Raw genomic sequence first — 13930 nt, 5'->3', positions numbered from 1 at the left:
AAAAAGAAAAAGAAAAAACCATCACCTTCATTTAATGGGTGAGAAAGTTGGACCTGGAGAAGACAGCAGCATGGTGAGCTCATGCTAGGACTCCTGCCTCCCAGGCTGCAACTCATTCTCATCTGTCTTAGGCACCAACGATGTGCTAAGTAACATGCAGGGATACGATAGGGACCAAAGAAAACATGGCTTCTGCTCTCTACAAGCTCAGAGTTGATGGGGGTGACAGGCAGGCCAATGGACAATCAATCACTACACATGATGAGAACAGGGATGGCAGAAGCCCAGCTTCGATTATCCACTCAACCACATTCCTGAATGCCTTTGTCATACCTTAGGGCAGCTGCTGGATGGTGACTGTGGGGTCCCCAGAGACCCATCCACTCGTGTCCTTTTCCTTGGTGGCAGCCTGCTCTCCTTTTTTTTTTTTTTTTTTTTTTTTTTTTGAGACAGAGTTTCACTCTTGTTACCCAAGCTGGAGTGCAATGGCGTGATCTCTGCTCACCGCAACCTCCGCCTCCTGGGTTCAGGCAATTCTCCTACGTCAGCCTCCTGAGTAGCTGGGATTACAGGCACACGCCACCATGCCCAGCTAATTTTTAGTATTTTTAGTAGAAACGGGGTTTCACCATGTTGACCAGGATGGTTTCGATCTCTTGACCTCGTGATCCACCCGCCTCAGCCTCCCAAAGTGCTGGGATTACAGGCTTGAGCCACCGCGCCCGGCCACCTGCTCTCCTTTTTAAAAGTTATTATTACGAGACAGCATCTTGCTCTGTTGCCCCGGCTGGAGTGCATTGGTGCCATACGGCTCATTGCAGCCTTGATCTCACCTTGCCGGCTCAAGCTCAAGCAGTCATCCCACCTCAGCTGGAACTAGAGCTGGGTCTCACTCACTCTGTTGCCTAGGCTAGTCTCAAGCTCCCAGACTCAAGTGATCCTCCCATCTTAGCCTCCTGAGTAGCTGGGACTACAGGCATGCACCAGCACATCCAGCTAATTATTTTTTTGTAGAGATGGGATCTCTCTATGTTGCTTAGGCAGGTCTTGAGCTCTTGGGCTCAAGTGATCCTCCCGCCCTGGTCACCTAAAAGGCTGGGATTACAGACCTGTGCCATCATGTCCAGCCCAGCCTGCCCTCCCGACCTGACAACTGAAGCTCTACTGGAGACTGCAGCAGGGCATCCAGGCTGTGGAGCCCCACCCACCAGCTCTGACTCAGTTTCTCATATGCCCTGGGAAGCCAGTGGCTCCCACCGAGCCTCAGATTCTCTTCCGTAAAACAGAATTGTGCTGAGGATTCCCTGTGGCTACCATGTCCAGGAGACAAGCACCAATTCAAGGCTAAGGCCATCCCTGCATCTCACCTTTCCTCTCTCTCACACACACACTACATCTGCCTCACCTCTCAAAAAGAACATATGGAGCCATAATTCCTGATGTTCTTGTTACTTGCCACTGCCTAAAGGCATTTTCTGTGGGTTCAGGGGAACCTGAGTTGAAAAACTTGAGTGTTGTGAAGGTAAAGCCAGAGGGCCATAAGCTGAGTGAACACAGCAGTTATGAGAAGTCCCAGGTGCTTCCTGGAGACAGGAAGACACCACAGACCAAAAAGCAAAGGGGCCTCTAATGTGACTTCAGTATCAAGGTCTTGATGCAGATGGCCAGGTACCAGGTGTCCATCAATGTCTCCCAAGAGCCACTTGGCACCAGGAGCAGGCAAGAAGAGTAAAGAGGAACCAGATTGAAGCAGGGCTCCTTCGCTTGCAAGCCACACAGGTGGCCAGTCAGAAACGCTCCGTGTGTGTGTGTGTGTGTGTGTGTGTGTGTGTTTCTTCTGAAGCTCAGGATGCCCCCAATATTTCTGCTGAGGCCTCACCCTCACTCCTGGCCCAGCCTGAGGCCTCTGCCTAAGGTGCCATTGAGTAGCCCAGACACTGGGTCTCCAGCGTTTGTCACCAGCTGGCACTCAAATGTGGGAGGTAGGCAGGCCAGTGTCCCTCATGCCCTTCCTGCCTATCTGGCCCTGCATCCCTATGCCACTTTGCTGAGGAGAGTCTTTTCATCTATACCTCCTCTGAGTCGACTCTGGGCAGAAACACAAATGTGTATCAGGCACATGCTTTCCCCAAAAGGTGGATGACCAGTTGGGTGATCAGGGCTGTTATAGGGGCTGAAGGGTCCTGAGAAGTCCAAGTCTAGCCAAGTTTAGGCATATCCTGATGCATTTTCCATCTACCTGACCCAATACACCACCTGAACTCATGGCCAGGTATGTCCACACCGCATGGGGGTCCTTGACACACATACCCTGCCCCTTTCTCCAAGCCCAGGAGCAGCTGCCCAGACATCCTTCAGGGCACCTCGGCCTGCTTGAGACTACACAGTGCCTGGGAGGGTGCCTGGGGAGGGTCACAAGGGACATGGTGCTAGAAGCAAGAAAAGTGGGCCGGGCGCGGTGGCTCACCTGCCTGTAATCCCAGCACTTTGGAAGGCCAAGATGGGTGGATCACGAGGTCAAGAGATTGAGGCCATCCTGGTCAACATGGTGAAACCCCGTCTCTACTAAAAATTTTAAAAAAATAAAAAATAAAAAATAAATTAGCTGGGCATGGTGGCGCGTGCCTGTAGTCCCAGCTACTCAGGAGGCTGAGGCAGGAGAATTGCCTGAACCCAGAAGGCGGAGGTTGCGGTGAGCCGAGATCACGCCATTGCACTCCAGCCTGGGTAACAAGAGCGAAACTCCTCCTCAAAAGAAAGAAAGAAATAAAGAAATTGTAGGGACCAGAAAAGTTGCGGTGCATCCCGGAAGGGACATGGGGTCAGTTTAAGCAGGGATGTGGGAGTCCACTCCTGGCCTTGCCAGGTGTAGAGGCGCGTGGGCCAGACATCCGCGGCAGGACTCGGGGGAACATGCCAGGAGGCGGAAGGGGCACGCGGAGACCCCAAGGGGGCGGCCGGAAGAAGCGTGCCGGGCGGTTGGCCGCTGCCGGAGCGGCGGCAGTTGGCGAGCTGCGGCTTGCCAGGCGAAGTCGGAAGTCCAGCCGGGCCGCGGCCGCAATGGCCAAGGACTCGCCCGGCCCCTTGGGCACATCGCCCAAGAAGCCCGGCTGCTCCAGCCCGGCGGCGGCAGTGCTGGAGAACCAGAGGCGGGAGCTGGAGAAGCTACGGGCGGAGCTGGAGGCAGAGCGGGCGGGCTGGCGGGCAGAAAGGCGGCGCTTCGCTGCGCAGGAGCGTCAGCTGCGGGAGGCGGCAGAGCGGGAGCGGCAGCAGCTGGCTGACCATCTGCGCTCCAAGTGGGAGGCACAGCGCTGCCGGGAGCTGCGGCAGCTGCAGGAGGAGATGCAGCGGGAGCGAGAGGCCGAGATCCGGCAGCTGCTGCGCTGGAAGGAGGCCGAGCTGCGGCAACTGCAGCAGCTGCTGCACCGCGAGCGTGATGGCGTGGTGCGCCAAGCCCGGGAGCTGCAGCGCCAGCTGGCGGAGGAGCTAGTGAACCGCGGCCACTGCAGCCGCCCGGCGGCGTCCGAGGTCTCCGCAGCGCAGTGCCGCTGTCGCCTGCAGGAAGTGTTGGCGCAGCTTCGCTGGGAGACTGATGGCGAGCAGGCGGCGCGCATCCGCTATCTGCAGGCAGCGCTCGAAGTGGAGCGCCAGCTCTTCCTCAAGTACATTCTGGAGCACTTCCGCGGGCACCCTGCTGTGTCGGGATCCCGGGACACCCAGGCTGTGCATTCCGTGGAAGAGCCGCTGCCCCAGACCTCGAGCGGCTCTTGCCACACCCCCAACCCGACCAGTCGACTCGGATCTCTAGATAGCCTGAGTGCCAGAGTCCGTGTCTGCTCTGGCTCGCTAGACCTGGTGTCCTCTGCGTGCTCCAGCTCCCTAGACGGTCTGCTGTCCACGCGCGCCAGCTCCCTTGATTCCTTCGCACCAGCGCGTTCCCGGTCTCTTGACAGCACCCGGAGTCTCCCCAAGGCCTCTAAATCCGAGGAGCGGCCCTCCTCACCAGACACCTCCACCCCTGGCTTCCGGAGTCTCCCGCCGCCACCATCGCCACTCCTGCCGCCATCACTACCACCATCAATCCGCGGGAAACTCAGCAACCCTCCGGGAGGAGAAGGCCCCGAGAGCAAGCCCTGCGAAGTCCTGACTCCCTCATCCCCGGGCCTGGGCCACCAAGAGCTGATAAGGCTGAACTGGCTGCTGGCCAAGGCATTGCGGGTGCTAGCGCGCCGCTGTTCTACCCTGCACGAGGAGAACAAGCAGCTGCGGCGTGCAGGCTGCCTCTACCAGGCAGATGAGAAGGTGAAGCGGCTCAAGGTGAAGCGCGCGGAGCTGACCGGGCTCGCGCGGCGCCTGGCGGACCGGGCCCGTAAGCTGCAGGAGACCAACCTTCGGGCTGTGAGCGCGCCTGTGCCCGGCGAGAGTTGCGCCGGCCTGGAGCTATGCCAGGCCTTTGCCAGCCAGGGCGCCCAGGACCTGTCGGAGCAGGAGAGCGCGCTGCTGGCCAAGGACAAGCAGATCGAAGAGCTGCGGCAGGAGTGCCACCTCCTGCAGGCGCGTGTGGCCTCGGGCCCCTGCAGAGACCTGCATCCTGGAAGGGAAGGTTCCTGTACGCAGTGGCTCAACGTTAGCGACTTGGACCGCCTGCAGCGCGAGTCCCAGCGGGAAGTGCTGCGCCTGCAGAGGCAGCTGACGCTTCCGCAGGGCTACGGTGGCGCCCTGCCCGAGGCGGGCGGCCAGAGCTCAACCTGCAAGGAGATGCGGCAGCAGATGCTGGCGTTGGAGCGCCAGCTGGCCGAGCGGCGGCGCGAGTGCGAGGAGCTGGGCGCGCAGGCGGCAGCTGAGCGGCGGCGCGGCGTGGAGGCGGAGGCACAGCTGCAGGCGGCGCTGCTCAAAAACGCCTGGCTGGCGGAGGAGAATGGGCGGCTGCAGGCCAAGGCCGACTGCGTGCGGAAAGTGGAGGCTGAGAACAGCGAAGTGCGCGGCCACCTGGGCCGCGCGTGTCAAGAGCCCGATGCCGCTGGCTTGATGGCTGAGCAGCTGCTGCAGGAGGAGGCGCGTGGGGAGGACAGGCAGCAGCAGCTGCAACACAACCCCCAGAAGGCCCAGTGTAACCTCCAAGCTTCCCGGAAGGAGATGCAGGTGCTGCAATGTCAGCCTGGTCACCCTCCCCAACAGCCTCAGGAGACCAGTCAAATGCCAGAGTCCCAAGTTAAGGGTAGCAGAAGGCCCAAGTTCCAGCCACGGCCTGAAGAGTACTCACTGTCACAGCCCTGCAGAGACATACAGGAGAAAAGGGAAGCCTCCCTCGAGGAGAGCCCAGTTGCCCTTGGGGAGCCAGCCAGTGTCCCCCAAGTTTCAGAGACAGTCCTTGCCAGCCAACCTCTGTCCAAGAAAACCAGCTCCCAGTCAAACTCCTCCTCTGAGGGGTCGATGTGGGCCACCGTGCCATCCTGCCCTACTCTGGACAGGGACACAGCCAGTGAGGTGGATGACCTCGAGCCTGACAGCATGTCCCTGGCCCCGGAAGTGGGAGGCCCGGTGGCTCCTGCTACCCCAAAGCTCAAGATCTTCATGGCTCAGTATAACTACAACCCATTCGAGGGGCCCAATGATCACCCCGAGGGTGAGCTGCCTCTCACAGCTGGGGACTATGTATACATCTTTGGGGACATGGATGAGGATGGTTTCTATGAGGGGGAGCTTCAGGATGGCCGGCGGGGGCTGGTGCCCTCCAACTTGGTAGAACAGATTCCAGACAGCCACATCCCAAGCTGCCTGCCTGCCAAATCCCCTGACCTTGGCCCCAATCAACTTCCAGCTAGGCAGGATGAAGCTCTGGAGGAAGACAGCTTATTACCTGGGGAACCCCAGGGAGTGGTGGACAGAGGGCTGTGCCAGATGGAAAGTGTGGGCTCCAAGACAGAAGCAGCAAGAGAGATCCTGGATACCAAGATGGAAGCCTGCCAGCTGAGCTTGCCGCAGAGTGTGGGGAAGCAGGGCCTCTCCAAACCCGTTCCCAGCACCAAAGGGGTTCTCTGTATGGCCCCCATGCAGCTACACCTGCAGAATGTCACAGCCACATTGGCCAAGATCACCTGGGTCTATAGCAGCTGCCGCCATCCCCACATGGTGTATCTTGATGACCGAGAGCATGCCCTGACCCCAGCGGGTGTGAGCTGCTACACCTTCCAAGGTCTGTGCCCTGGCACACACTACCAGGCACGGGTGGAGGTGCGGCTGCCGTGGGACTTGCTGCAGGTGTACTGGGGAACGATGTCCTCCACCATCACCTTCGACACACTCTTGGCAGGACCTCCCCACCCACCACTGGATGTGCTGGTGGAGCGCCATGCCTCACCAGGTGTCCTGGTGGTCAGCTGGCTCCCTGTGACCATTGACTCAGCTGGGTCCTCCAACGGAGTCCAGGTCACCGGTTATGCTGTGTATGCAGATGGGCTCAAGGTTTGTGAGGTCGCTGATGCCACTGCTGGGAGCACCCTGTTGAAATTCTCCCAGCTACAGGTGCCCCTAACATGGCAGAAGGTCTCAGTGAGAACCATGTCACTCTGTGGCGAGTCCCCGGATTCAGTGCCGGCGCAGATCCCTGAGGACTGCTTCATGTATCATCGATGGCCAGAGACTCCTCCCTTTAGCTACATTTGTGGCGACCCATCCACCTACAGAGTCACCTTCCCCGTCTTCCCCCAGAAGCTGGCACTGGCTCCTCTTAGTGCCAAGGCCAGCCCCCACAACCCTGGAAGCTGTGGGGAGCCCCAGGCTAAGTTCCTAGAAGCATTCCTTGAAGAACCCCCGAGAAGGCAATCCCCAGTGTCCAATCTGGGCTCAGAAAGAGAATGTTCAAGTTCAGGGGCTGGCAGCCAAGCTCAGGAGCTTGCAGAGGCCTGGGAGTGCTGTAGAAAGGACCTGCTTTTTCAAAAGAGTCCCCAGAACCATAGGCTACCTTCACTCAGTGACCAGCCTGGGGAGGAGGAAAATTGCTGCCGGCACATGGGCACCAGCAAAAGCCCTGTGCCAGGATTCATCCATCTACCCATCGAGTGTGGGGCCAGGAAGGAACCGTGTCAGGAAAAGGCTGCCTTTGAGAGGGTCCTTAGGCAAAAGCAAGATGCCCAAGGGCTCACACCTCCCCAGCTGGGTGCCAGCCAACAGTATGCATCTGACTTCCGTAACATTTGGGAGGAGGAGCAGGAAGCACTGTGCTTGGATCTGTGGGGCACAGAGAGGCAAGAGGAGAGGAGGGAGCCCAGACCCCAGAGCAGACAAGGAAAGGCTCTAGGGGCCAAGAGAGAGTGCCAGCTGCATGAATCCCGCTTGGCACTGTGTCCAACTCCATCCAGCCAAGTCATCAAGATGGCCAGGGGTGGCCCCCAACAGCTGGGGACAGGGGCCAACACTCCAGCCAGGGTCTGTGTAGCCCTCTCTGATTACAACCCCCTGGTGATGTCTGCCAACCCCAAGGCTGCAGAAGAGGTGTTAGACTTCCACAAAGGGCAGTTGCTAAGAGTGTGGGGCTCTCAAGACACCCACAGCTTCCACCTCGGTGAGTGCAACGGGCAAGTGGGCAATATCCCCGGGCACCTAGTGGCTGAGATGGAGGTGAGCACAGAGCAGACTGACAGGAGGTGGCATTTGCCGGCCCAAGGACACCTGCCTTCTATGGCCCACCTTGAGGACCTTCAGGGGTTCACCATCCCCCAGGGTTCCTCCCCAGTGCTCCAACGGAACTCCAAGAGACCCCCACTGTGGACTCCAAAGACCATGATAGCAGCTCTAGACTATGATCCCAGGGATGGGCAAACAGGGAGCCAGGCGAAGGGCAGGCTGGCGCTGAGGGCAGGAGATGTAGTCACGGTTCACGGGCCTGTGGATGAACAGGGACTCTATTATGGAGAGTCGGGCGGCCGCAGGGGCCTGGTCCCGGCCCACCTGTTGGATCACATGTCCCTCCATGGACAGTGAGCAAGCATCCTTGCCCAGGTAGTGGCCTCTGGCTGCTCACACCCTGCCAGAGGAGAAGCAAGCTTGCAGACCCTCACACCAGCACCCCTCCTCGCCACCATAAGTAGCATGTGCTCCAAGCGACACCATGTTAAGCTGATGGTAGTCCTTAAGTGTCTCCGAGGCTCTGAAAGTAGCGGACTTTCAGAGTTATTTTCAAAAGAAAACAAAACCAGCCAACCCCTGAGAGTTTGAGAGGCTGTTTCAAAGCTGCTGATCACTATGGCAGGTATTTGGAGAAGTGCCTTTTTCTGTGGCCAATGTGTGTTTTCTCTAGGAGGTTAAGGTTATCCATCCATTGTCTTGTATGAAAGTCTCAAGAAAAGTCTACATCTTAAAAAAAAAAAAAAAGGAATCAGAATGTTATTTTTTGGATGTGAGGGTGATCTTGCTGCGACATCTGTCACCCCATTGATCATCAGGGTTGATTTGGCTGATCTGGCTGACTAGGCGGGTATCCCCTTCCTCCCTCACCACTCCACGTGTGTCCCTCCTGAATCTGTGCACTAGGTGGAAGTGGATGACCATCCCCAGTCAAGGAGGACCGGTCTTCAGTCAAGGAGGGCCCGTCTTCAGTAGCTGTGCACTCCTGCTAGAGCCTCCAAACAAACTCTCAGAATTTTTTCAGTCTTATGTTCAACCCCTCATTAAAATGTTCATAGAGAAAACACATTTTAGAAGTTGAAGCACAACCTAGGAAAACATGAGCCTGGCTTTCCTCCCTCTCGCTTCTGTGCAGTGGGTCTGCAAAGGCTACAGAAATGTTTTACTGGCCAGGGAATGGAGGGCACACCCTTCTGCTTTTTTTTTTTTTCACGGCTGCAGTCTATTCCCAGAACACAATTCATCACGTGGTTCCCAGAACTCAGATTGTGCAGTGGCCATGTCATCATTGGCTGTGGCTCACAGTCACAGCAGCAGAGGCCTCCCTAAACCTCCCTCTCCTCTAGCCTCACCCACTGTCCCCTGCTCCTCATGCCCCCATGCTGGGTCCCCTTGCCTTGCTACCCTTGCCATGATTTCATAATCCTCTCAGGCTCTGGGCAAGCAGCGCTGCCCACGGTGGGACCTGATCACATAAGAAAAATACGGCAGGCTCATCTGGGGGCTGCACTGGGGACCTGAGAACACCTTATCCTACTATACCTGTTGCACCTTATCTGATACCAGCCTCTCTGCTTTGCCCAGGGTCCATAAGCCCTGCATGCTTACTCTTTAAGGTCAGCCTGGCTCAGGGTGTGCTAGTCTGGCTGCAGAGGATCCTGCTAAGAGCCAGGACTGACCAGGCGTGGTGGCTCAAGCCTGTAATCCCAGCACTTTGGGAGGCAGAGGCGGGTGGATCACGAGGTCGAGAGATCAAGACCATCCTGATCAACATGGTGAAACCCCGTCTCTACTAAAAATACAAAAAAAAATTAGCTGGGCATGGTGGCACGTGCCTGTAATCCCAGCTACTCAGGAGGCTGAGGCAGGAGAATTGCTTGAACCCAGGAGGCAGAGGTTGCGGTGAGCCAAGTTCGTGCCATTGCACTCCAGCCTGGGTAACAAGAGCGAAACTCCGTCTCAAAAAAAAAAAAAAAAGAGCCAGGACTGAGGAGCAGGGCCCAAAAGACTCCTCTGGGCCACATCTTCCCCGAGGGCATCCCTGCAGGGAGGCTGTATGCTGCTGAGCCCTTTGTGAAGGATGGGTAGTTACCTGAGGATCTTGTTTCAGATAGCTTTCACAGCTCACCACTTTCCTGAGTCAATTCCTGAGGGATCACCTTGGGAGGGCATTTCTTTTCCTTTTTTTTGAGACAGAGTCTTTCTCTGTTGCCCAGCCTGGAGTGCAGTGGCACAATCACAGCTCACTGCAGCCTTGAGCTCCGGGGCTCAAATGATTCTCTCACCTCAGCCTCCCAAGTAGCTGGGACTACTGATGTGCACCACCATGCCTGGCTCATTGTGTATGTGTGTAGAGACAGGATCTCACTGTGTCACCCAGGCTGGTCTCAAACTCCTGGGCTCAAGCAATCCACCTGCCTTAGCCTCCCAAAGTGCTGGGATTACAGGCCTGAACCACCACACCTGGTGCCTGGTTAATTTTTACATTTTTATGTGGATATGGGGTCCCACTATCTTGCCCAGGCTGGTCTGGAACTCCTGAGCTCAAGTGATTCTCCTGCCTTGGTCTTCTGAAGTGCTGGGATTACAGGCATAAGCCACTGCACATAGTGGACATTTCTTTATTTGCCCCTTTTTTTTTTTTTTTGAGACAGAGTTTTGCTCTTGTTGTTTTTGCCCAGGCTGGAGTGCAATGAGGTGATCTCAGCTCACAGCAACCTCCACCTCCTGGGTTCAAGCGATTCTCCTGCCTTAGCCTCCCTAGAAGCTGGAATTACAGACATGTGCCACCATGCCCAGTTAATTTTATATTTTTAGTAGAGATGGGGTTTCTCCATGTTGGTCAGGCTGGTCTCGAACTCCTGACCTCGGGTGATCTGCCCACCTCGGCCTCCCAAGGTGTTGGGACTACAGGCATGAGCCACTGTGCCCAGCCTATTTGCCCCATTTTACAGAAGAGCCGCCTAAGGCGCAGAGGCACTCCCTCATCTAAGGTCACATCATGGCTCAAAGTCACCTCCTCCATAATCTCCCAGGCTGCCCCTCTGGAAGGGCAGGAATGAGGGGTGGTCTTTATCCTTCTTCTCTTTGATGTCCTTTTGTTTCCCCATGTCCAACAACGCTGTCAGAGGAAAGACACTTCCAGAATACACAGGTAAAAAAAAAAAAAAAGAGAGAAAATAAGGAAAAGACACTGCCTTCCCCACTGTCATAGGAAATGACCAGAAGCATCCGGAGTAGGAGGACCGGAGCCACTAACTGGTTCCATGGCAAGTTGATGAACTGGGGCCACTGGGTTCTACCATGCTGTCCCTTGGGCTAAAGATGGGGACAGGGAAAGCACAGGCCTGAGGGCCATCTCAACCTAACACACTTACTGCTACCTTATCCTCAAAGAACACACAAGATGGTCGGGCACGGTGTCTCACGCCTGTAATCCCAGCACTTTGGGAGGCTGAGGCGGTTGGATCACCTGAGGTCAGGAGTCCAAGACCAGCTTGGCTAACATGGCAAAACTCCGTCTCGACTAAAAATACAAAAATACAAAACCCCGTCTCTACTAAAAATACAAAATTAGGCCACGCATGGTGGCTTATGCCTGTAATCCCAGAACTTTGGGAGGACAAGGCAGGCAAATCACTTATGGTCAGGAGTTCAAGACCAATCTGGGCAACATGGTGAAACCCCTGTCTCTACTAAAAATACAAAAAATTAGCTGGGTGTGGTGGCACATGCCTGTAGTCCCAGCTACTCAGGAGGCTGAGGCAAGAGAATCACTTGAACCTGAGAGGCAGAGGTTGCAGTGAGCTGAGATTTTGCTACTGCACTCCAGCCTGAGTGACAGAGCGAGTGTCTGTCTCAAAATAAATAAATAAAAATAATAAAAATATAAAATTAGCCAGGAATGGTGCTAAACGCCTATAATCCCGGCTACTAGGGAGGCTAACGAAGGAGAATCACTTAAACCTGGGAGGTGGAGGTTGCAGGGAGCCGAAATCGTTCTACTGCACTCCAGCTTGGGCAACAAGAGGGAAACTGTCTTGGAAAAAAAAAAAAAAAAGCTGGACATGGTGGCTCACGCCTGTAATCCAAGCACTTTGGAGGCCAAGGCGGGCAGATCACCTGGGGTCAGGAGTTCAAGACCAGCCTGACCAACATGGTGAAACCCTGTCTTAAAAAAAAGAAAAAGAAAAATAAGTAAGCTCTTAGGCCACGCACAATGGCTCATGCCTGTAATCCCAGCACTTTGGAAGGCCAAGGGGGGCAGATCACCTGAGGCTGGGAGTTTGAGACCAGCCTGACCAACATGAAGAAACCATGTCTCTACTGAAAATACAAAAAATTAGCCAAGCATGGTGGCGCATGCCTGTAATCCCAGCTACACGGGAGACTGAGATAGGAGAATCGCTTGAACCCAGGAGGCAGAGGCTGTGGTGAGCGGAGATCGTGTCATTGCACTTCAGGCTGGGCAATAAGAGCGAAACTCTGTCTCAAAAAAAAAAAGGCACCCTTAGGGAATCGCAGTTTAGGTGCAGCCATGGCCAAGTTCAAGAACCACACCACACACAACCAGTCCCGAAAATGGCACAGAAACGGTATCAAGAAACCCAGATCACAAAGATACGACTTTCTTAAGGGGGTGGACCCCAAGTTCCTGAGGAACAAGTTCATCTTACCAAGAAGCACCACAAGAAGGCCTAAAGCCAAGGCCATGAGTGTGGGTGCCGAGGCCATCAAGGCCCTCGTAAAGCCCAAGGAGGTTAAGCCCAAGATCCCAAAGGGTGTCAGCCTCACGCTCCGTCGGCTTGCCTACATTGCCCACCCCGAGCTTGGGAAGTGTGCTCGTGCCCCACATTGCCAAGGGGCTCAGGCTCTGCCGGCCAAAGGCCAAGGCCAAGGATCAAATCAAGGCCAAGCTGCAGCTCCAGCTGCAGTTCCAGCTCAGGCTCCCAAAGGTGCTCAGGTCCCTATGAAGGCTTCAGAGTAGGTATCTCTGTCTGCCAATGTGAGGACAGAAGGACTGGTGTGACCCCCTCCCCACCCCCTGGCTGACATCTGCATGGGGCTGGGATCCTCCTGTGCTATTTGTACAAATAAACCTGAGGCGGCCGGGCGCGGTGGCTCACGCCTGTAATCCTAGCACTTTGGGAGGCCGAGGTGGGTGGATCACCTGAGGTCAGGAGTTCAAGACCAGCCTGGCCATCAGGGTGAAACCCCATCTTTAAAAAAAAATAAAAAAGAAAAAAAGAAAAACCCAAGGCAAGAAAAAAGAAAAAAATAAATGACAATGTAGGCTGGGTGCAGTGGCTCATGCCTGTAATCCCAGCAGTCGGATCACCTGCAGTCAGGAGTTCAAGACTAGCCTGGCCAACAGGGTGAAACCACATCTCTACTAAAAATACAAAAATTAGCCGGGCATGGGGGCGGGCACCTATAATCCCAGCTACTCGGGAGGCTGAGGTAAGACAATCGCTTGAACCTGGGAGGGGGAGGTTGCAGTGAGCTGAGTTAGTGCCACTGCAATCCAGCCTCAGTGACAGAGCAAGACTCCCTCTCATAAATAAATAAATAAATAAATGACAATGTAAAGGCAAATTCTGTTTATAGCAATATCATAATAGGACATTGAATTATTACAGTGTAGTTGTCATAATTAAGTTTACAATAGAGTGTTCTTGGGCGAAACCCAGACAAACTAAAGTCATCGACTGCTTACAAACCAGGAAGATCGGTGACTAGCAGTTGCTAGCTTACTAGTGAAAACCCAAATAGGTAAGGCTTTTTGTGGCAGGAGTGTCTGCTTAGTGAGGACCTGGGCACTCGCATTTTGAGTCTTGATATTTTTTTCTATCTCAAAGGGTGGAGTGGATCCCCAACTTTTTCAGCTCTTCTACTTGGTCCCTATTCTGTTATGGCACAATTGTAGCTCACTGCAGCCTCAACCTCCAGGACTCAGACAATCCTCCCAACTCAGCCTCCTGAGTAGCTAGAGGCACTTCAGGTACAAGCACGTGCTACCACACCCAGCTAATGTGTGTGTGTGTGTGTGTGTGTGTGTGTGTGTAGACAAGGAAGTCTCGCTATGTTGCCTAGCTTGGCCCCAACTCCTGGCCTCCTGCCTCTGCCCCAATGGAATAGTCTTTTTTTTTGAGACAGAGTCACTCTGTCACCCAGGCTGGAGTGCAGTGGCGCAATCTCAGCTCACTGCAACTTCTGCCTCCTGGGTTCAAATGATTTTCCTGCCTCAGCCTCCTGAGTAGCTGAGATTACAAGCCTGTGCCACCGCGCCTGGCCCTTTTTTTTT

General features: G+C 55.2%; 1 protein-coding gene, 2 non-coding genes and 1 pseudogene across 3 annotated transcripts; 2 read left to right on the top strand and 2 right to left on the bottom strand.

Annotated features, from left to right (window-relative positions):
- Nucleotides 1–2939: 2939 nt before the first annotated feature.
- Nucleotides 2940–8684, top strand: LOC101047127 (RIMS-binding protein 3A-like). Its single transcript, XM_003942638.3, has one exon. The coding sequence runs from the start codon at nt 3061–3063 to the stop codon at nt 7981–7983; it is 4923 nt and encodes a 1640-aa protein (XP_003942687.1). The 5' UTR covers nt 2940–3060; the 3' UTR covers nt 7984–8684.
- A 154-nt stretch (nt 8685–8838) lies between these two features.
- Nucleotides 8839–8921, bottom strand: LOC120361094 (small Cajal body-specific RNA 18). Its single transcript, XR_005577454.1, has one exon.
- An 85-nt stretch (nt 8922–9006) lies between these two features.
- On the bottom strand, nt 9007–9150 carry LOC120361096 (small Cajal body-specific RNA 17). Its single transcript, XR_005577456.1, has one exon.
- Nucleotides 9151–12068: 2918 nt separating this feature from the next.
- LOC104650021 (large ribosomal subunit protein eL29 pseudogene) lies at nt 12069–12613 on the top strand (annotated as a pseudogene).
- The last annotated feature ends 1317 nt before the right edge of the window (nt 12614–13930 follow it).

This window comes from Saimiri boliviensis, chromosome 21 (assembly GCF_048565385.1).
Source record: "Saimiri boliviensis isolate mSaiBol1 chromosome 21, mSaiBol1.pri, whole genome shotgun sequence".
NCBI lineage: Eukaryota > Metazoa > Chordata > Mammalia > Primates > Cebidae > Saimiri > Saimiri boliviensis.
This window is presented reverse-complemented; position numbering and strand designations above follow the sequence as displayed.

Bases quoted from the DNA above. Each gene is read 5' to 3' on its own strand.
- LOC101047127 (XM_003942638.3), top strand. From the start codon at position 3,061: ATGGCCAAGGACTCGCCCGGCCCCTTGGGCACATCGCCCAAGAAGCCC.